The sequence below is a fragment of the Acanthopagrus latus genome, chromosome 9 (genome assembly GCF_904848185.1).
Source record: "Acanthopagrus latus isolate v.2019 chromosome 9, fAcaLat1.1, whole genome shotgun sequence".
Taxonomy (NCBI): Eukaryota; Metazoa; Chordata; class Actinopteri; order Spariformes; family Sparidae; genus Acanthopagrus; species Acanthopagrus latus.
In genome coordinates, this window is record NC_051047.1 from 22,487,789 (window position 1) to 22,510,286 (window position 22,498).

At 42.2% G+C, this 22,498-nt stretch overlaps 2 protein-coding genes and 1 long non-coding RNA gene across 3 annotated transcripts in view; 1 reads left to right on the plus strand and 2 right to left on the minus strand.

Moving 5' to 3' along the window:
• The first annotated feature begins 2,815 nt into the window (after positions 1-2,815).
• On the plus strand, positions 2,816-4,625 carry LOC119025941. Its single transcript, XR_005076968.1, has 3 exons — positions 2,816-2,913; positions 3,439-3,477; positions 4,130-4,625. It is a non-coding gene; the product is annotated as an uncharacterized LOC119025941 (long non-coding RNA).
• A 3,793-nt stretch (positions 4,626-8,418) lies between these two features.
• On the minus strand, positions 8,419-15,494 carry umps (uridine monophosphate synthetase). The gene is made up of 10 exons (XM_037110632.1): positions 15,127-15,494; positions 13,727-13,880; positions 13,093-13,217; positions 12,785-12,972; positions 12,558-12,655; positions 12,038-12,198; positions 11,837-11,954; positions 11,544-11,719; positions 11,339-11,453; positions 8,419-10,352 (listed from the first exon to the last, which is right to left on the minus strand). Exons 1-10 carry the CDS (start codon positions 15,274-15,276, stop codon positions 10,174-10,176), a joined length of 1,464 nt encoding a protein of 487 aa, XP_036966527.1. The 5' UTR covers positions 15,277-15,494; the 3' UTR covers positions 8,419-10,173.
• Positions 15,495-16,330: 836 nt separating this feature from the next.
• The window catches only part of fn1a (fibronectin 1a), a 29,320-nt gene continuing 23,152 nt past the window's right edge, over positions 16,331-22,498 (minus strand). Inside the window, exons 37-49 of the mRNA XM_037109288.1 lie at positions 22,226-22,411; positions 21,986-22,075; positions 21,676-21,867; positions 21,485-21,574; positions 20,546-20,651; positions 20,223-20,442; positions 19,831-20,001; positions 19,596-19,734; positions 19,304-19,471; positions 18,333-18,458; positions 18,057-18,163; positions 17,816-17,935; positions 16,331-17,656 (exon numbers count right to left, since the gene is read on the minus strand). Of these exons, the coding sequence (XP_036965183.1) occupies positions 17,588-17,656; positions 17,816-17,935; positions 18,057-18,163; positions 18,333-18,458; positions 19,304-19,471; positions 19,596-19,734; positions 19,831-20,001; positions 20,223-20,442; positions 20,546-20,651; positions 21,485-21,574; positions 21,676-21,867; positions 21,986-22,075; positions 22,226-22,411 (1,784 nt within the window). The 3' untranslated portion in view covers positions 16,331-17,587. The remainder of the gene's footprint in view (positions 17,657-17,815; positions 17,936-18,056; positions 18,164-18,332; positions 18,459-19,303; positions 19,472-19,595; positions 19,735-19,830; positions 20,002-20,222; positions 20,443-20,545; positions 20,652-21,484; positions 21,575-21,675; positions 21,868-21,985; positions 22,076-22,225; positions 22,412-22,498) is intronic.

Sequence of the window (22,498 nt, forward strand, 5' to 3'; positions counted from 1 at the left end):
TACAGTTCTACTTTGAATCCTTATCTCGCTGTATAAGAAAGCCATTCATTTCTTGTCACTGGTCACATGACACGTTTACTGGTCACTTGTCATGCATCGCTGAGGGGGCGAATCCAGGATCCACCTGAGAGAGGTCCCCTCACCTTTTGCTGGTCCAGAGTTTGTCTTTACATTCAACTGAGGTGGTCTAATGCATAACATAATGCAGAGGCGGCTCTCTGATGGTTTTGGCAGTCATGTATCCCTTATCTGATCGTGATGAATGGTCGTGTAATGGCCACAGAGTGATAGATCGTTTTTTGCATCAGCAGTGGCACCCTACAGTACGGTGCAAACACTGTTCCATCATGACTCTTTCTTAAATAGAAAAAGAGAATCATGAATCAACAAAAATGATAATTATAAGCAGATTCGACTACTTTGGAAGAATTTCCATCTGTTTCTACCACCCATACTCAACCTGAGACTCAAATTACAACATCATTTTTGTTAGTTACATCTTAATTCAGCCTTTTCATGTTTTGATTCATCTATCTAGCCCATAAAATGCATGAAAATGTGGTTGGTAGCTATTTCTCTTTCCTTTTCTTTTTCTTTGGCTTTATTGTAGCTAACAGGAAACGTCTGTGAAAAGCTTTTCACCGTCTTTTCATTCGAAATAAGATGTCAGTGACTCACGATTGTATCAAATGTGACTACAACAACCAATGTTAGAGGCATCCTGGGGCAGCTGACGGTGCTCCCAGGTCATGGTGAACAATTTAGCTCTTGAAGCTAATGTTAGCTTTTAGAAACCTAAAATCTCATCTTCAGTTCTTCAGTTTCAGAATAAAAACCCTTTTTTGGACGCGTCTCTCTGCTCACACAGACTCGTAAATGATCTCCATTTTGTTTAGGTCTGCTTCCCCAATGAGATGACGTGAGTGGGATCAGTGGGAGCCCAGCTTCAGTCTGCAGAGCCGTGAGGCCAGAGAGCAGAACGCTGCTTCACAGAGAGGCGTTCACTGTTTAACCAAAATGCATCAATATAGAACTTGCAATTTTGAACCAAATTCAACGCTGCACCTTCTTGGCTCTTCAGCAACAAACTTGCTAAGTGTGAAATACATCAGACGAACCGTTCTGCTAGAGATTCATGAATAACAGACAGACGGAGATCCCTTGTTTTATACTTAGATATGGCAGAATATTTCAATACAGCTTTTCTGTTTCACTTGTCACTAAAATCATGATGAAATGTTCTTTTACATGCTGGCACCCATATTTTTAAAAAGCGCAACAACATTTTTAAAGCCACGAATGAGAACGATGGCTGATTGTTGAATCTCATCCATGATGAATACAGACAGTGTGACCCGAGCAGCCAACCTAAAGCTCTAAACATTACAGATCTGGTGCGTTCAGGCGCCACCGGGTACAACAATAATGTCAAGGATGTAGAGAAAAAGAAAAAAAATGCAAATATAGGATGACATATAGTGTATACGTTGTGATAATCAGGCTATGCTCTGTTTTACTTGTATGGATTGGTTGCAGTGCAGGAAGTGTGTTAACACTGCAGGAAGAGAGAGATTTTGTTTCTGGGTCAGTGTGAGCAGGAACTATTTGAATAGCCAGTAAATGCACCTGCACACACACACACACGTGACTGTTTGTGTACCTGCACGCTGACACACATCAACACACGGTGACACACAGATTGCACTGAATAAATGCCCTCCTTCAGGTGGAAGGTTACCGTGGAGACTAATCCAGGTAGGGATGATGCGAGCGGGACATCTGCTCGCACCGCGTCCACTTGTCCCCGCTGATCTCTGCGCCTGACAAACAAGCAGCTGGACTTACCTGCAAGGATAGAAAAAAAAAAAAAAAAAGCATAGCAAAAGCATAGATTGTGATATTTGCTGTGCTTGTGTCTTTGAATCGTCCACCTGAACAAAATAAAACAGTATTGGATTGTGATGACAGGGGACACAAACACACCGAGGCTGGCAGACATGAGCACACACATCTTTTCGCTTGAGTAGAACCTTTGCATGTGTTGCTTTGCATGAATTCTGAAATTTAAAAAAAAAAACACAACAAAAAACAACTTGTTTATTGAAGTTGAGACTGTGTATTCATCTGACTGGGCTCATTCTTCTGAGATCTTAAATGTTGACTCCTATCCAGTTGCCTCACAAAGTCAGTCAGCGGCCAACCGAGGGGCAGGAACCAGCCTCGGGGCATTTGCATGACTCTTCGTTATCGGTAACTGTCAGAGGACACAGCACACATCCTACAGGCAGCACACACACATACGGAAACACATGTACACACACACACACACACACACACACACAGCCTCTGGGAAGCACTCGTTTCACCATCTACAGATAGCAGCAAAACAGTTCGGCAGGCACCGCAAATGTAATCATGTTCCCTCTGTACAGATGCAAACGGTTGTCTTAATGGCACTGATGCAGTCGGTCTGCTGCAGAGTTCACGGGGTCACGGCGGGGGCAGCAGGGCTCGTGAAAGAGGAGAAGGCCGGTCTCATTTAGGCTCCTGAACCTAAACCTACCCTCTATAATCCAGGGGTTTCTAATAGGCCGGGCTGTGAGTCTTGACCAGCATGTGAATTGTTCGTCTCACTCCTCTTTCTACAAGCTGAGAAACTGCAGGTTCTTGTATGATTCTTATCTTTCTTTTCACCTGTCTGTGTAAGAGTTTCCTTGCAAAGGTCTCGCGTTTCACCGATACTATTCAGAGTCCAATTCAAGGTCCTTGTAATCACATTTACAATTGTCACCTGCCTACACTGAGGTGTGACTGCTGGCAGTATCATCAAGTAGGACTCTGACATGCGCTGATCAGGGTTTGTTATCTGTTCCTCCCTCCAGGCTGAAGACAAAAGGAGCCTGTGCTTTTGAGGTAGTAGGTCCGACACTTTGGAAACTCTGTCCCACTGGACTTACGTTATGTGGATTGACATCTTCAAAAAGCAGCTACAGAACCTTTTGTTTAAACTTGGCTTGTTTAGGCTTTTTTCTTGTTTTTCTTTCTTTCCTTTGTGAGGCACTTTGCGACATCTGTTCTTTTAAGGTCCTACATAAAAACACTTATTACTGTTATCGGTAAATTATATTTAAAGGGCCCAAAATCACAAAGATGTACAGGAAAGCTATCCAAACCAAGCCCGGGTGGAGGAACAACAGAGGAGGGATCACTTTTCCATGACAGACTGACATGTTACCTACTGTGTGTAGCAGTAATAATAGGAGAATATGTTAAAACAGAAAGACAATAATAAAAATGATAGTATGTGACATTAAGAGTTTCAGCACTCTGGTGCGTTACATGGGTTAAAGAATGTGATGTTTTGTTTTTTGCTGCGCCTCTTTTCAGCAGTATAATATATGTTTATAGTAATTGTGTGCATGCTTTCTCTGTTCACAGTGAGATGACTGATACAGAAACCAGCTTGTGTTTGACATGGTGAGTTAGCTTCCAAGTAATTTAATGTAAAAAAATATGTAACATTTCTGCAACTAATCACTGGCACATACTGTGTTTCCTTGTGCCCTCACACTGTCCTCCCTGCAGAGAAATCTGTTATTAACTCAAGGTAGCGGTGTGTTTCATTTAGTCGCCTGTTGCTGTTAATGAAAAAATGACCTAATTCCTACATTACTGACTGATTATCAGCAGCCATGGTTTTTCTTTTAACGATGAAGAAAACCACAGAAAACACGTCTTTCAATGAAATTACATACATTGCATATAAACTAACCCAAAATAGGTACAGAATGTCTAAAACTATGCATTTTTATCTTGGACGATTCTGGATTCAAGCTCTTTTTGTGTTCTGTCCGGGTCAACATGGGCCTACAGGGGTCTTAATAACTGTGTTTCCATTGGGTAAATTTGTCATGTACAAAAAAAAGGGGGGGGGGCTTAATATAAGAACTGCTACTCAAGCTTTTTTTCAGGTTGACACACATTATTTGAGCTCCGCTGGTTGTCTCATGTGGATATATATATACATATATACACATATTGTTGACACTAAAACCAAATGTTCTCACACTAACATTCAGACTTTAAGCCTTCACCTTTAATCCTATACAAATGACCTGTGTGTTCTTAGGGCTGTTGGAGCTGGTGGGCAGGGTGTAGCAGCAGCAGCAGCAGCAGTTGGGACAGTCGGTTTAAATCGGAGCAGGGTAACCAGGATACTGAGGAGTGTGAGCTCTCCCTTCATCTGGCTTTTAAACAAATATTGACAAGAGCTTCAAGCAGAGGCAAACAGGCTCTCAGGGAAAGAGAGACATGTCGGACGGGCTTTGACGTAATGTGTCTCTCGTGGGTGATAAAACCTACGGGAGATGTTTTTGGAGCTAAAGAGCGACGGGGATTTATAAAAGCAATGTTGAGGGAATCACGTGCAGGAGGGAGCGACGTTTTTAAAGACACGTACGTGAAACTGTAGCTCGAGCACCAGTGATTTAACGGCTAACATTTGATTTCATGTTTCAGATCCAAAATGCCACAACGACAGCAATTAAATATGACTTTTACTTGTGTGATTATTGGCGAGTGAAATGTTTTTGGTTTTCTTATGTCTCGTTTTTGGCACAAGTAGATCAAACTTTTCTGCTTTACAGCAGTTGTGTTGGAGTCTATAATAAAAAAATCAAATGCATTTAATTAATTTAGTAGACAATTACTCAATGGTTAAATTCATCAGGCATTATAATCTGTGAAACAAAATGTGGAGCATTGGTGTGTTTTGGCACTGTGTGTTGAAGGATGCAGCTTCTGAACTGCTTTTGAATGAATTCATCTGTTTGAACTGGGGACACAAAGGGCAGCTGACTCCTTCAGTGAGGTCAGATCAGTGTAGTTGTGACACTGACTTCATCCATTTATTGTCTGCGAGAGAGAAGAAAAAAAACCCCACAGGTGCACATTTGAAATACACACTAAAATACTGAGAGTCAGAACTCTGAAACACATGGAAGGACACACAAGGCGAAGGGTGAACCAGTGTGACGGCTGAACGCTGCATCGTAGCATCCGAATGACAGATGGCCCCTATCAGATATCTGGTGTGTGTGTGTGTGTGTGTGTGTGTGTGTGGTTAATGTTTAGTCAATGATTAACATAACCTCCCATTAAGCTCATCTCTGCTGCTCTGCAGAGCTCGCCTGCAGCCTCACCAGGTGACGCAGGAGATGGAGGGTAATGAATCGGCCCCCAGTGGAAAATACACGCCGTCATCGTGAATGTGCCAACAGAAAAGAAGACAACGATTATCAGACATGGCGGGGGAGGGGGGAGATACGGAGATTATCATCGCTATCGTCTATAAATGTCAACCTTTGTCAGCACACATGACATTATATCAACCTGGGGGGGGGTCAATCAAACAACCACCGGACATCATTTGCACACACACCTGATGTCAGTTACAGGTTTATCAGTCAGGACAATGAACCAGAGCTGAGGACCGATGTGAGACCTTTCAGTGAAAACATGAAAACACACGGTGGATTTAAACTTTTTCTGCCTGGATCACCTGATTCGAGTCGACTGAACTCAGCAGCTGTCAGCCTGTTTTCTGCTCGACACCTATTCAGTTAAATCAAACAAAAGAAACCTTTAATGGAGTCCAATAAGTTTTGACTTTTCTATGAGGTTTTGTTTGTTTGTTTGTTTTTTTTTTCTTTTTGCTTCACCTTTGGATAAATGACTCCAGGAGTCAGTTGTCACCGGGCTGACATGGCTCCCTTCAGAGCCAGCAGCTGTATGCAAATAAGGTAATCTTTTCAGTTAAAGGCTCTGTACACCTGGTGCTTCAGTTACTGAAACGTTGTCCTGTAGTTGGAGCAATGGTGCTCACTTCATTGCTGATGTCTTGTCTTCTAAATTTCAACAACTATATATTGTTTAAATCAGGGGCTGGCTTTGTGCCCCCCCCCCCAAAAAAAAACGTCTGTGAGGGAATCTTTTCAAACAACCCACCCAGAACAAATAAACCTCCCATCATTAGTCTGAACTGAAGGCTTGACAGTGTTTTACAACAGAGTGATGATTCTCCAGTGACGAAAAACAAAACAAAACAAACCAACAAACAAACAAAACTTTGTGTCTTTTCCAGTTGCCAACCCGTACCTGCGTAACGCGAGCCGAACGAACAAAACTTCATCTTCAGGTATTGTGCGTGAGGCTCAACGTGAAGCAAATACAGACATGGAGGAAAAAATCACACAAAAAACAAAAACAAAACAAAAACAAAACAAAACACAAAATTCGATCAGAGTGCGGAGATCCTGGCGGGGAGAAGATGATGAGCGCTAAACAGCTGTCTCTCTCTGCTGCCTCGTCACCTCTGCAGGGATTTGGAAACAAGAAAAAAGTTAAAACACCAAGAAATGCGCACACTAGTGGGAAAAAACACTCTGGGAATATAAGTGAATGAAATGAATGAAAAGCCTCGGAGCCTACCTTTAGAAGGAAAGAAGCAACAAAGACCAAAAATTAAAAAAAGAAAATGGAAAAAGAAATGCGCACAGGCTTGGTCAGGCTTTGGCTCACCTTTTACGCGCACTGGATGAGTGCTAGTCGTGACAGGTATACACCTTTTATACCTCTACGCGCTCTCTTCCCATCTCCCCTCCCCTCCCCATCTCTCTCTCCACCCCTCGACTCTCTCCAACCATCATGGATGAAACGACAGAGAGAGGATCCTCAGGGCGCACACACACACACACACACACACACACCTGTTACACGGTGCGTTGCTCTGATCAAATATTGACATTAAGGGGGAGGGGTGCGCGCGCGTGTGTGAGTGTGTGTGTGTATGTGTGTGTTAGGCGCACACACACACACACACACACACACACAAATGAATTATTCTTACCATCCCTTTCCCTCCTCCTCCTGTGTGCCAGGCAACGTGTCTGACCTTTGTGCCTGCGCCGGTCTGTAAAAAAAGGCGCATTGTAACGTAACTACCTGCCGACTCCGACCTCTCTCAGTCTCTTTCAGCGCCTGTTCGAGCATCATTTCCATATCATATACCTTGCAAATGACTCTTCTTCTGCCGGGTGGCTCACCTTGTCAGACAACTTCAGGTGGGAAAAAAAAGCCAGGCGCAGGGAAGGAAGGGAAATTGTTTGCGTTTCAAATTAGACCTGACACAAAAGGGAAAATCCACTTGGAGTCCATAAGTCTATAAATATTTCCCACAACAGGAAATCAGATGATCAATTGAATTGATGAGTTTCAGGTGTTTGCTTGACTTTGTTTTGCCTATCAAATCAAACGCTTTTGCCAAACCTAGAATTAAAAAAATACCCTGATGATTATTAAAAAATGGTTTCAAAGGATCCAACAGACAACAGAAGACAACAATAGCAGGCCAGTCAGAGATATTGTCGTTGCTCTGTGGGTTGGACCTCTGCGGTTGCAAACATGTTGGTTGTCTTTTGTAATTAAAGGGACACTCCTCCAGTTTACTGCTCATGGATTAGTTCTGCTCAGCCTGTGAAAACATCACAAATAACCCCGAGGACACCGTCAGTTGGTGGGCTGTGTTCAGTTTGGGTCTGAGACTAAAAAAGAAAAACCTGAGCGCTGTCACAGGTTGGACACGTCCAGTCATTTTGTTTTTTAACTTTTTGGACGGTGATATGTTGTGGCTTCTTTCTTGAGACAAATGTACTTATTGTAAGTCGCTTTTGGATAAAAGCTGCTACTGGCTAAAAGTCAGGATACCTCACTTCATTAAAACTCCTCAAACTTAAGAAAATACATTAAATTTGGGATATGAAAACAGTCGACCAGACAAAAAATATATATTATTGGTAAAACTAATTTAAAGTGTATTCAAAAAATACAATGCAATACTAACTACATCATATGGATTTTTCTATATTTAGTAATATTTAGTAATAACATTTGCTTACTGTTAAATTATTGTTTAAATGTTCTTTTTTTATATGTACTTTGTCCTATTATATATATTTGCTTTTGTGTTCTGTATGTGTCCTACAAGCTACATGATGTCTAAATGTCCTTCTGGATCAAAGTACCTATCTATCTATCTATCTATCTTCATCTTTCGTATTTCTCAGCTGTATTGAGGACAATTGGAAAGAAATCTTAAGATTACAACAAACTTCATGAGGGTTCTGTAAAACTCCGGTTTCATAAAGACAGCATCGATGAATTTATTAGATATTTTGTACAAGCGATCGCTTCAAACCTGGATTGTTTTGCTCCACTTCTAGTGAACAAACAGCTTCCACCTTACATTTATCAGATAAAGTGGAACCTAGCAACTAAAATGTGTCTATAATTCAAGATGGAAGGGTGAAAGATATTATTCAGTAGCCATCAACTGCATTTCATGGTATTTTGATAGTTGGCTTGATTAAATTCTCCTTTAATACAGAAAAGAAACACATCATACAAGCACTGCTCGATGTCACAGCAGTGTAGATAATCCTGTGTAATCCAGATTTTACAGTACATTCTAAGGTCATCTGATAAAATACGATTTAATGTCACAGTTAAAAACATACAGCATCTGTAGACGTGATTGTAAATTAATAATCAGCATCAAGCATCTCCAGTTTAAGAGCAATTTACAAAACGACACAGAAACAGACATCAAGGACTTCTCACGTCTTCAGTAACACAACAGAACAGAATAAATACAGCGATATTAAACATAACGCTGGGAAATAAAGATTTTTAACAAGTAACGTTTATTGCAATATTCAGTCCCACTTTACAAAAGATGCTGCATTTCTTATTTTTTAGTCACAGAAGGAAAAAGTACATGGAGGGAAACAAACCACACAAGGTCTCTGAGAGAGGAGAGAGACGTCACACTCATCCATCAAATCAAGGAGGAAATCATCAATAACACCACGAGGCCTCGTCACTGCACAACTGTCACGGCTCCAGGACGTCACTGTTGACCAAATTCAGCTGCTGTCAGCTTTTAAAAAAGGACATTTCAACAAGGGCTTTTCTCTCCGTCTAAACAAAACTATTCATCTACTGTCTTTTTGGAGAGAATACTAGTAGACGGGTTCTGTCAGATCACCGATCATGTGTGGAACCATATCCCTTTTAAAAATGATCGCTTCAGCATTTTATATTTCATGTTAAACAACATGGACGGCAGACGGACTTAAAGAGAAATACCCTGGCTGTAATCAGAAGTTCCCCTCATCTCCACACTTAAATAATGTGAGGGGGACGAACTGATCATCAAACTACGATTTTGTCACTCTGTCTTTCAAAGTTCTGTTAATTCTGTCACTGTTCTGGAGTGGACCTATAACATGCTACCTTTACAAAGCCTGTGCCTTTGTGTGAAATTAACACGGCACATACAAATTTAAATCTACTTAATACTGATACGATGAAAATTAATGAATGTTCTTTTTGGTCATTGGTGTGTGTGTGTGATCTTGTGAGGAGCGTTTACCACGATCCAGATTGGGAATCTCAAGATACTAAAAGACGCTCAGCTGGGAAAATGCCCTGAATTACACCCCAAATATTATACAAATATTAAAAAAGTTATAAGCCACACCCACATTTATTTCTACTACAAATGCTGGTCTAGTAAAGCACCTAGGAGGAAAAGTGGGTTTGTGACAAAGAGCCTCAACATGACTAGAAGCAGGGAATGACACCTTGTATGTCTAGCAGCCACCTCATTTAGAAAAAAACAAAAAAACAACCTATCTATTCTAGGTAATCAACAACTCATCTCACACTCTGCTGGATTTGACTGGGAGAGGAAGAAAAACACACTCGACCCTGAAGTAATACTGAAAATTGTCCCGAGTCTTGTTTTGAACCTGATCAGAAGTGAATGAATAGGAAGGAATCAGAAGAGGACGCGTAGAGCTGCTTATTGATAGGACAGAATCGACACATTTCTGATTCCAAGCACCTGCAAAGTAGAAATGTCAATAAACTGTGTGGCGGTGTAGGAACAGGTGTGCGTTTGGACGTGGCAGTGCAAACATCTACATATGTTTCTATGTATACATCTCGCTGCACACTGTGTTCCTTAGAAATGTGAAATGAAAAGACTTCCAGTTCATCGGCGGAGGTCCTTATCAGAGTAACTGAGATCTTAATTTTGATGTGATGATGTAACTACTGGTCACCGCTGCCCAGTTTCTTGGTGTACGCCTCCCAGCCTGCCTTTCTGTACGACTCGGCGGCTTCCAGCCTATCAGGGGCCTCCAGGATACCCCGGCCGACGATGATGACGTCGGAGCCTTTGTTGCAGAGGACTTCCTCTGGAGTGGAGTACTGCTGGCCCAACACGTCACCTGTCGGAGAGGCGGACACAGGAAGGGGAGGGAGAAATGTGTGAGGAGGTGCAAGGCCCAGTAATCATTTCTTGTACGATAGCACCTCCCTGTGGTGAAGACGAGTCACAGCAGACGTTTGTGGTCTCAGTATTTAAGGCATCAAAATAAAGTGTTTCAATAAAAACAACTGTGCTACATCAATTTGTAAGTCAACACATCTTGTATTTAGACACATGTTGTTGTTGCGATTCAGTCATTTTCACATAGTATTTGTTTTCAGGGCTTGTCATGCACATTGTTGACTCATATCTCAAGGTTGTCAAATACGGACATGTTTGACTTCTTCAGATACCAACGACCTCGAGGGCTCCACAATCAACTGTCTTTATCCACCATGTTTCATTTTGTTGCTTTGACTAATGGCACTGTCCTAATACTGGGTTACTATGTACAACCCTGACTCTAAAGCTGGATGCTTTGTGTGTTGCAGCCGTTAAATTCAGTGTGCATATTTACAAAAAAACTAAGTTTATCACCTTGGAAATTAAATATCCCGTCTTTGGACTGAATCACTCATTGTATCTTGTTTGTAGTTACATTAAACACACACAGCGTCCCAACGAGCCGGTTTACGAAAACTGTTCACACAATAAGAATGTTTACACATCAAACAACCTTGAAGCTGAAGGTAAGCACTTAAACCTCAAAAGGACTGTTTCACTTTAAATCTAATGAGGTGGAATACACAGCAAAACCAAAGTGTGTGAGGATCAACTTGATTTTTTCCCAGATAGACAGTATGTGCCTTGTTTAGTTGAGACTGTAACGGCACACCAGACATTATAGGTGCATTATAACATCATTTTTAACTAAACTTAACTCCTAAATCTCATGAACATCCAGGATTTATAATACTGAACATGTAAAATGTTTATACTGACATGTACTTCTAGGAAAACAAACCAACCAAATGTAAATAAATGTCAACACACAGTCTACTTTACCTCCAGCCTGCATCTGCACCCCGGGGCTCATGTGGATGAACTCTGGCTTCTTGCTGATTTTAGAGCCACAGATGAACCCGAACACGAAGTCCGACTGCTCTTCTGCCATCTGCAGCTGTAGAAAGGTACAAAACAAAACACCTGTAAACCGACGAGTCTCTCAAGTAGATATCTGAGTACATTTAGAAAATGCAGAGCTACTTACCGCAGCCTTCGTGTATTCACCAGTAGCCAGAGAGCCCTGGGAGCTCATCTGTGCTATGAGCAGACAGCCTCGGCCCAGAGGCTTTCCTACAGCGCTCAGACCCTTCACCACCCCGGGGCCCGGCACCGCGTGGGCGTTCACTATGTGGGACCAGGAGGAGATCTGGTACAAACCACCTGGGGGATGAATACAAGAGCATACGGTTAAACTAGTGACACGATGACAAAACCCAGTGTTCAGAAGCCGTTTCCAACGGATGCATGTCACAAACAAAATGTGTTAAATCTCCTCACCCTCATACTGATGTTTCACTGTGTTGCCAATGTCGGCAAACTTGCGATCTTCAAAGATGAGGAAGTTGTGCTTCTCCGCCAGTGCCTGCAGCCTCTGGCTGAAGGCCGCTGTGTAGTCCTGTTAGCAGACATAAAAATAACATTAGATTATTCCTCCTGACGATTTTATTGGTGTAAAATATGGATTTGTTTAACACAAACCTTCAGGATGTCGACGTGCGTCTTCAGCACGCAGATGCTCGGGCCCAGAGAGTCGGCCAGCTGGAGGAGCTCCTCGCTGCTCGTCACGTCAGCAGACACACACAGGTTCGACTGCTTCTCCTCCATGATCGTCAGCAGCTTCGACGCCAGAGGGTGAACGTCTGCGGGGAAGAGGAGGGAGAGACTGGATGAATGACACCGTCTTATAAAGAGCTTTAAAATATCTGTAACACCTTATATGAAGGTGTGTTCTTATAGGAGTCTCACCAAGACAACATAACCTGTCATTAACACGTCATAGAGGACCTGATTGTCAAGCTTCTTTTGACAGTGGTACAAAGTTTTAAAGCTCAGTCTGCTCTGGCTTCTGTTTGGCCTGACTGGTTTTCCTCAGTATCCTGCTTTTGTCTGTCAAAGCACTTTGGAAACTTTTAAACGTATCACACACAGAGTTATTATTAATTACATTTCAATTACATTACGAGCGATGGCCATCTTGCCTGAGCTGTTATCTACGTACTTGGTAGTTTGGCTCTCTCTGCGTAGCTCAGGTCCACGCTCTTCTCCACACACGGCTTCTTGGCAGCGGACACACCGTTGCCGTTCTCCTCCTTTGGGCTGAAACGCACAAGTTGGAAACGTTACTCTGCAAATGTTACCTGTAGCGTAAACACACACACACACACACACACACACACACACACACACACACACACAGACGCTTTAACTGCAGTGTGCCTCTGGTACCTGAAGGTGTTGTTGTCCAGGATGAACTGGCGGACGCTCTGGGCGGTTTTGGCATCGATGCGCTCGGCTGCCAGCAGCACGTTGAGCAGCTTGAACATGGAGATGATGGGATGCAGTTTGATTCCCTGAGAGGCCAGCATCTCTACGCCACCTTGCTCTCGGTCCATTAGAACGATGGCATCCGTCACCTAAAACAGAGGAAAAGTCCAGTTGTTGAAATGTCTCCTCATGATAACATTCCTACTGTACTTGATGGGCTTCGACACCCTTTAAACCTCCATGTTGGCTTATCATCCCCAATACTGCACCTTCAGTCCTCCCTTGTAGAGCACTTCAGCAGTCTCCAGGATGCTGCTGCCACTGGTCACCGTGTCCTCAATGATCAGACACGTGTCCCCCTCGCGGAAGGAGCCCTCCACCAGACGCTTGGTTCCTAGCAGGATTACATGAGCAGCCTTATCAGTCCCTTCTCTGGGGAAAGTGTCAGTGTTTGTGTCATTTTTAAAGCTGATTCAAGGTCTGCACAAAATTATCTCGCAGTTCTAGCAATGTTTTCTGTCACCGAGAATGCTTTAATCATGCAAGGGCAGTCAGATCGTCTGAAAGGAGAGTGACGAGTTTGAACATTTGAAATTATTTTCTAGAATTGCCTCATCAGCTTTGTAGGACACTGGGACTGTCCACTCCTGTTAAACAGCTTTGCAACCGGTCAACGTCCACCGTTCAACTTATCTAAACACAGGTGAGACTGAAAAGGGTAAATTAGCTCTGAATCACACAGGTCAGATAAACAGCTCCTGTATTGTTTGCTCCTTACTGCAGAGGGGTGTAACAGTCAGTGTTTGTCTTTAAAGGTTGATACACAAGCGACGCCTGCTAACAAAGCCAAAGATCAATAAACACTTGATAAACAAAGCCCGCCCGGACTTCCAAACACCCCACCATAGTCCTTGGCCTCCTTCCGCCTGATGAGCATGGGCAGCTCGTGTCTGGAACAGATGATGGTGGCCAAAGGCAGGGCCGTGTACGGGACCCCGCACACCGAGTCGAACTGCAGCCCCTCTTCTTGCACCCGCTCGTAGATGAGACTCGACACCTGCGGAGAGAAACAAGGGGAACATGTAGTTATTTACTGAGGCGTGGAAGTTTTAACATTTTACATTAAAAGTGCAAAAACTCTATGAAATGGCTTATCTTAAGGTGATAACTGACACCCGTTTTTTGTTGGAAAAATTGAATAAATGTTTAACTTAACTTTAGAAAATTACGGCAAGCTAAAACTTAAATAAGTGACCTGAAGATGAGGAGTATTTACACTTCATACTTGCACTAGTAAAGATAAATTTACATGCTGTTTACACAGATGATTGAACTATAGGATCTGAAGCTTTAGTTGATGAATGGATCAAATTCATTCCCGATCATTTTGATATCCGATTAGCTCAAGCAATATCAAAATTAGCTTGTTGCAGCTTCTTAAAACTTATGGATTTTTTGGGACATTTCAAAGAAAACTATTGATCCATTAATCAGGAGGACAACCAGTAGTTTAATCGATAATGACAACAAGCATTCTTGTATTGGAGTGCATCATATTGATTAGCCCAAATATACAAACTAGGGCAGAGAGAAACATTTATATCATAACATTATTGGCATATTAGACTATGTATTGTTCTTTGGATTTCTTTGTGTAGCGTGTGTGGACTTTTCCTGGTTTTAAAAAAGGGCCTTACTGCAAAGGCCTCTTGCAGAAAAAAAAAAATGCTGTAAGGTTTATTCATCAGAGGCTGCTCCATTTTTTGTTTGTGTTTCATTTTTACTGCAAATGACAGTTTTCTAGATTTCTAATAATGAATATTGGTACTGACCCTGACAGTGACTGATTTCATGAATTTATCAAACTGTCCTCTCCCCACTGACTCATTATATCCACAGTGCCATTACTGATAAAGGTATTTAGTAAAACTTGGTGGCCATTCATAGACATTACTAAGTGTCCTTGTATAAACGTGCATCATATTAGTATGTGTTTCTAACAGCCCAAATATACAACCAGTTCAATCTTGCATTGTGTCAGTTTGTGCTAAATTATTCCAGTAGCCATTTCTGTAAAAACTCGTCAGTGTTCAGGTCAATTAAAAATATCCACTTCACTTCTGAGACTGCTGATCAAGACAGCACTGCTTTCCTTCATCACGTGGTTACATTACTGACATTTTAGCTCGATTATAAAAACAGTATGGCTTTATGTAACGAAGCTTTTAGGAGTCTCACGAGTTATTTTAAAGCTCCATCTGCACGCTGTGGAGCAGGAGAGGGGGGACAGCACGTGTTCATACCTGGTTCATGAGAGCTGGGTAGGACACGAGCACCCTCAGGTCGATGTAGATGGGTGTCATCATGCCGCTCTTCAGCTTGTACTCCCCGAACTTCACCGCGTTCACATCGTGGAGCTTCAGGATCAAACTGTCAATGGAGTCGTGGTCCATCTTGTCGTGTGTGCGGGAGATTTGAGGCTGACTTCCAGGAGTTGCCAACTCACTTGCGTTTCACTCTTTTGCTGCTTCCTCGGCGGGACTGTTAAAACATCACTTCCGCTGCAATTTCTTCAAAATAAAAGAGTCACCGGTGCTCTGATTTCGGGAGTATTCCGATATACTACGTATAGGTTTTGTTTTGTTTCCCACGAAACCTCCGTTTATGTGTGAGATTTAACCTCAAGCGCGAGTCTGTAATGAGCTCGAGTGTATCAACAACCCATTTGATTTGAGACTAGCTTACTATGTGTTAACGGTTATCCTAAAACATTTTCCGGAATTTTATTCTGAAGTAAGCCTAAACCGGAACTCTTTCCGGAAGAACCAATGGCAGAGCGTATTTTGCATTCCACGACTCCGCGAGGGACAATAATTTCCGGTATAGTTTATTTTGCCTTTCAGAATAAAAGCGCAGCCCTTTTCTCAAATCTCCAAAAAATGTTGTTGCCGTTTTATTTTTCTTATTGACATTCCATACTATACACATATTTATCATGTATTATTTTATTATGTATTATTATTCATTAATAACAACGCACTGCCCAAACTATTTCTAATTACACTGTTTATTTTTGTACATATGTATATAGGTTCTATTTCATTTTCTCTTCTCTCTCATCTTCTTACCCTTTTTATTATATCTTAAATTTTTCACTATTATTATTGTTTATTGTTATACTGAACTGTCTTTTGGCTGCTGGGATGCACAAATTTTCTCTATTTGCGGGACTATTTCTGATTCTGATTCTGAATGTATATCTGGTTATTATAGGTCACTGACATCTAAAATTAAACTGCTTTCAATCTCTGATAATGTTGTTTTTCACATGCTTTTAGTGTGTTGGTTTAGTTTTATAATTACAATATGTAATGTGTCATTGAGTATCATGAAAATGAAATGTACCATCATTGTTATTATTATGGCAAATGTACATTAACACAACTCTGTGTATCATACTCACCTAAGTGAATACATCAAAAAACACTTCAACAAATACCCAGCAAATGTATTTTTTCAGTTTATTAAAAAGTTTCAGTCCACAGTAGTTCAGATTTTGGCACCAACAATATAAAAAACAAGTTAATCAAAAATAAAGTGTACACCCCAAAAAAGCATCAAACAAAATGCCTGAATAAAAAGGGATAAATAAAAGAAATGAATAAAAAAATACAAACATTAACATGTATTTTGCCTGGAAACAATGGTGAATTTTCCAATACATCGTTGAAATAACAGTTTAACTTTTGGTCAGCCAGCTTTTTGCTTTATAGATGTCATAGGTTCCATTACCTACGTACAATTAAAAAACAACCACATTACAGATCATAGAATCACATCTACATGGCGACTTCAACAGCCTATACTGTAATACTTGCAAGGCAACATCTTTTACTACCAACTCAAACGTAACAGTGCTTATCTTTTTAAAGAAAGTTTGTTGACATGAATGTCTTTGTCATTTAAAGAGAAATCTTTTGAAGGAACATGACCACAGAGAAACAGACAGGAAAACAGTTTTTACGATCCTTAACAAAAACTGTCACCTCAGTTGACTCATGTCTTTCTAGCCCTTGGCCAACAAGGGAAATACTGCATGGCTTTGGAATTCCTCTGTGATAAACTGATTTAGAAAATGTCTGAAGACCCAGAGAAAGAATCATTAACTAAATGTTTTTCTAAATATATATTAGTCACAGTGATTTAAAATCGAGGGGAAATGCAACATATGTGGCTACGGTTGCTATCAGGGGACATTATTATATAAAATCAGACACATTTGAAGTGGTGTGTTTTGTCTTGGTCAAAAAGAAGATGGAATGTTTTAATAAAAACAAAAGTAAAGTCCCAATGCAACAGTAAAAATAGACGACAATACTGCATCTGGTGTGTGTGTGTGTGTCGACAGTATGTTCGGTGCAGGCAGGTTTGAGGTGATAAAAGCAGCAGGATTTGTGCTCCAACAGACTGATGTCAAAAGTTCATCAGAAGAAGAAAAATTCCTTGTTTCTACTGAACAAGAAAGGATCGCAACCAACGTGAAAAGCTGGACAGATCTTTGGAAAAGGCACAGAGGTTGGTGTAGGAAAAAAGTCTTGTTAAGGCACTTAAATTTGGTGGAGGGGGGGAACCTTTGAGGCACAGATCTGATGGAAATGTCTTCTATTAAAGGAAAGCAGGCGGAGGTTTCCTTCCTTGAAGTGGAAGCGACGCTGTGAGGGGGTCTCACTTCTTCATTCCCCTTAACTCGCACTCCCCTCTCATCTACTCTGAGGGACTCTGAGCGTCTGCGAGCAGCTCCGGCCTCAAACATTCAATCGGACATTGGATGTTCTGGAGAGCAGAGAAGGGGTGGGGCAAGATGAGAAGAGCAGATGATGTGATTTATCAGTCTGACTGTATTTAGAATGACATCTTGTAAATGTACACAGTGCTCTTTTGTATTATTTTAATGCAGAATATTAGTAGGAAGACCTATAGTGGAACACTGACCAGTTTACGTAGAGCGTTTTCTCTGTACCGGTCGAAGGCATCTGTATGAACAGGCTGAAGCAGGTCGGCATCCACATCAGTATTTCCTACCGGCCTCCTGCAGTTCTCACAGCGCCAGCCCTAAAGGTGGGTGAGGGAAAGAGATTAATGCACATAATTAAACACAGTCTGGTTACAAACACAAGAAAAGGAAAGGCACTGACAATCTGTACATGCGCTTTTTGAACCCAGTGTTACTCACCTGTTGTCCTCCATGGCAGGTACAAGTACAGATGGCGCCCAGGTATTCCTTCTGCCACTGGTTTCCTATCTGGTACATTTTCCCATCGTCATAACACGTAGACTCATCTGGAGGGTGAAAGTTACATAATAAAGATTAAAGTTTGTTTTAGTTTGCATTTATTGCTGATATTATTACATTTAAGTGTGAATTTATTTTATGATGCATGCCATAAAAATCTGAACTAAACATTATTATGACGTCTGGGTCTAGTTGTGGGCGCCAGTCTGTACTTACGGGGTTCACATTTGAATTCGCCCTTGCCGTTGCCCATGCAGGTGCAGCTCATCATGTGACCGTTCTCAGCGTGGCGATCCCACTTCTCACCGATTCTGTAGTTATTACCGTTGTCGTGACACCACTCTGTGGGACACCGGAGGAGTAGGAAGAGAGGAAAAAAGGGAGTGAGAGGAGAGATGGAAGTGAGAAGTGGATATATGAGAAAAATTCTAACTTTTCCTCTTCAGGCTGCAGAGAGAGAGAGTCACAGCTTTAAATGACAGCCACATCCAAAATCTCTCTAACACAAGCATGAAACAGTCTCTGAAGTGGTGCAAAAACAGGCCATCATCTTCATTGTGCAGAATACATCTGTGCTTCAAACATCATGTGATCACATCCTGTAGATTAGATAAGGCCTCAGTGTGGTTTACTGGTCTCCAGTTCCTCCAGTGGGGACACACAGACACACAGGCAGTGAGATTGATTTTGAATCTCACGTAAAATGGATGGGGATCTCAGTTTCTGGTATTGTTGTGTTAGCTGTATGGCCAATACAAAAAAACTGAGACTGATGCTGATTAGTTAGCTTAGCATAGCTTCACAGCTGCTTGCCCATTTACTGTGATGCTCTCACAGTTTAAAGAGGCAGAGCAGAGAGAGACTGACATGGGCAGACGTCAGACAAATTAAATACTCATATGTATGAACACAAAGCTGTTTATGATCTAGTTATCTTCGCCAAGGCTGCCCATGCCGTCATTTTATTTGCACATAGAACACAAACTGTACAGTTCTATGGCCTTTGACCTGCAGCTAAGGAATTCATAATGTCTACAATGCTAGATGTTCTCATTTGTTCTTCATGACACTTCATTTTGATGATTTCTTATAAATTCCTCTTAAATCAACCACATAGAATTACTTGATTTCTAATTCCATGGTGTGTTTGCAAAGCATGCTGGGATGGGGGTTAATAAGCCACTCACTGGATGAATCACATCTAAAATGGCCGCTGCCCAGCCCCAGGCAGCTACACCACAGCTTGAAGCCTGTCTCAGACATGCGCTCCCACTCTGAGCCCACCTCGTGGTAGGTTTGGGTGAACGTGTCGTAACACACATCCCGGTTGGTGGTGATGGGGATGTCACCTGGAACTGAAGGACGGAAGAAAAAAAAAAAAACAATGTTTACAACAAAACCAACTCAGCTGTTTTGCTTCGTCTTAACTTGTTAAGACGGATGATACACAGGACACTTTATCAGTGCAGAGTACTTTACCAGCATTGCCAACGGTCACGACCTCATCCAAAACCTTCTCTTTAGCCCCGCCCCTCATGGCCTCCACTAAGACGTTATAGGACGCTCCGGATGTTAGTCCAATCAGCGTGGCACTGTTGGAGGTGCCAGGAAGACGCATCTATATGGAAGAAGAGAAAGTTGATCAATCGCCCTTACATCTCCAGTACTAAATGTGTGTGTGTGTGTGTGTGTATGTGCGTGCGTGTGTGTGTACCTGGAAGCCCCCCTCCTCCAGGTGGGTAATAGGGTTGCAGGACACCTCATACTCTGAGGTCTGAGGAATGGGCTGCCAGGAGATGGTTGTGATCGTCTGTGCTTCTTGAGGCAACTCAGTTTCATTGTCAGGGAACCCAAACGCAAGACCTGGCAGAGGACCGTCGCTCACCTACAGGATCAAACATACAGCAGAGAGATAACGTGAGGTCATAAAATCAATCTCACAGCAAATAGCAAGTTCATAAAATGTCATTTTGCTTTGAGACACCTGACCCAACCCCACAGAGCTGAGAGAGTATGTCATGGTCCAGTCTTATAAATCATCTGGAGTTGTTTTCTCATTAGAAATTATCTTGAAGACAGCAGTATTGTAGTTAAAGTCTCACACACCTTGACCAAAGGTATTCTGTTTCCATCAGGACCTGCAGCAGGAATGTAGACCAGTGGTTCTCTGAGAGTTGGTCTCTGTCCTTCTTTGGGTCCACCGTAGGGGACATGAAGACCGTTATTAGGGCCCAGGTTCTGGTACTCTGTGTAGATGTGCTGACCATGCTGGCCCGGTTGGTTCTGGCCACTAGTGCCAGCCAAGTGAACATGGTTGGTGTCGAAACTGGACGCAAAAAGACAGAGCAATGAACATGATGAGGAAAAAGCAGAAAAAAATGCATTTTGTGTTTAAATGATAATGTTGGTTTGATTCTGCAGGTTCTTACATCTGGTCATTGAAGGACTCTGGAACATCCAGGATGTCAGTGGTGGGTCGGTGAGAAACAGGAAGCTGTGGCAGCTCGGGGACCAATATATGATCTGTAACGGGCTCTGATTGGACAAGAAATGCATGTATGCTAGCCGTTAGAAGCAAGCAAGCCAAAGCAAATGTACAGATCCACTAGATTAATTTAAGCAGGTGAGAACTCCAGATGGTTGTGTTTCCTCTGTTCTCCTTTAACAACAGGAAACCAAATAAAACTGCCCGATTCCAATAATCCAATACACAAAGAAATCTTTGAATTGTAAGTTATTGAATTCTTTCCGATAGGAAAACCTAAAAAAAAAAAAAATCTACAGGTAACAATGCATCTGATGGATCCATACAGGTTGTGGCTGCAGACGCAGACTGATGTATGGTGGAGTTCGAAGTTGATCAAGTCGGTCATATAGTTTCCACCACCTTAACATCAGTGTTTAGTATGGAGGAACACAAGTGTACTATCTGCTGTGACTATATTTAAGCAGCTATTAGGGAAGAAAGCCAGCAGAGGGCAGCAGAGCTCAGCTAGCAAACATACAGACATCTTCAATCTGTAGGAATTATTACTTAAATTCTGTTACTTGTAAAAGAAATAAGTAGGGCTGCTATGGCTTAACATTTCAGTTGTAAACTAAGGTTTTACACTGGTTTGGAGAGATGATATCACTTCACGTGAGCAGTTCAATTCTTGGCACACTTCCTGTGAGTGGGTAACACAAAACAGCCCATAATGTTGGATTTTATGGCTTTATCAACATTTTTGTGGGAAGACTTAATTGCAGCTCGATTTATTTTTCCACAGCACCAGTAGTACTGCACACAATACCTTCAGAATAGCATAATCTAAGACCAAAGCATGATAGAGATACAGTTTTGATGGACTGATGATAATTGTACTTACGAGTTCTGGCTTTGCCCACCAGAGGTGTGCTTCTCAAAGCATTCTGCAGGGCAACAATCTTAATGACATATTCAGTTCCTGGTTTCAGACCTACAACCATACACAAAAAGTTATGAACATTTGTCATTTGCCATCTATGTATTTGCATGTATGTTCTATTCGTCGGTGCACAGTCAGTGCTCCACACTCACCATTGATAATGGCGTAGCTTTGGCCTGCGTGGGGTCTGGGGATAAGTTCCCGTGGCAAACCTCCAGCCTCCTCATAGGTGACGTAATACCCAGTAACCCCTGGACTGCGTGATGGCTCCCAGGTGAAGGAGATGCTGCTGGGGGTCAGCGAGGTGAAGCGGATGTTGGTGGGTGGAATGACCACCGGTTTGGCTGGAAGAGACGGACAAGCAGGTAACTACTCGTAGAAATTTGCTAACTAAATGCTTTTTTTGAGCAACGTGTTTGGATAACGTGTTATGACACCAGAGGGACAGAGATTAATGGTTACCTGTGGTGGCAGTGAGTGTGAGAGGAGGGCTGCGTCCATTTCCTTTCAGTGTATAGATATTGATCTTGTAGGTGGTGCCTGGCTCCAGACCTGAAGTGAAGGAACCGTGACTGGTTAGTGAGGGACTGTGTGAGCCTCTGTGTAGCAATGCTAGTAACATGTATGCCAGTTCACATTATTCCTACAGCGGCTGGTTAAAATACGTATTTGTGTGTTTTGTACACTCTATCAGCCGTGTACCTGTAATAGTGTACGCCCGCAAGTCGGGGCCGATGTTCCTCAGGATGGGTGTGTATCCTGTGGTGGAGGTGGTGGGTGTGGCCTCGACCAGGAAGCCGGAGATGGTTTCCGTCTTGGAGCGCCAGGTGAGAGTGATGGATGAGTCGTTCACGTCGGAGATACGTACGCGACGAGGGGGGCTGATGTCTTGAGTTGGATGAGGAGAGAGAGAGAAAGCAAGGATGTGAGAGTATGTTTGGCAATGAAAAATCAAGAGTGCCATGATTTCATGTA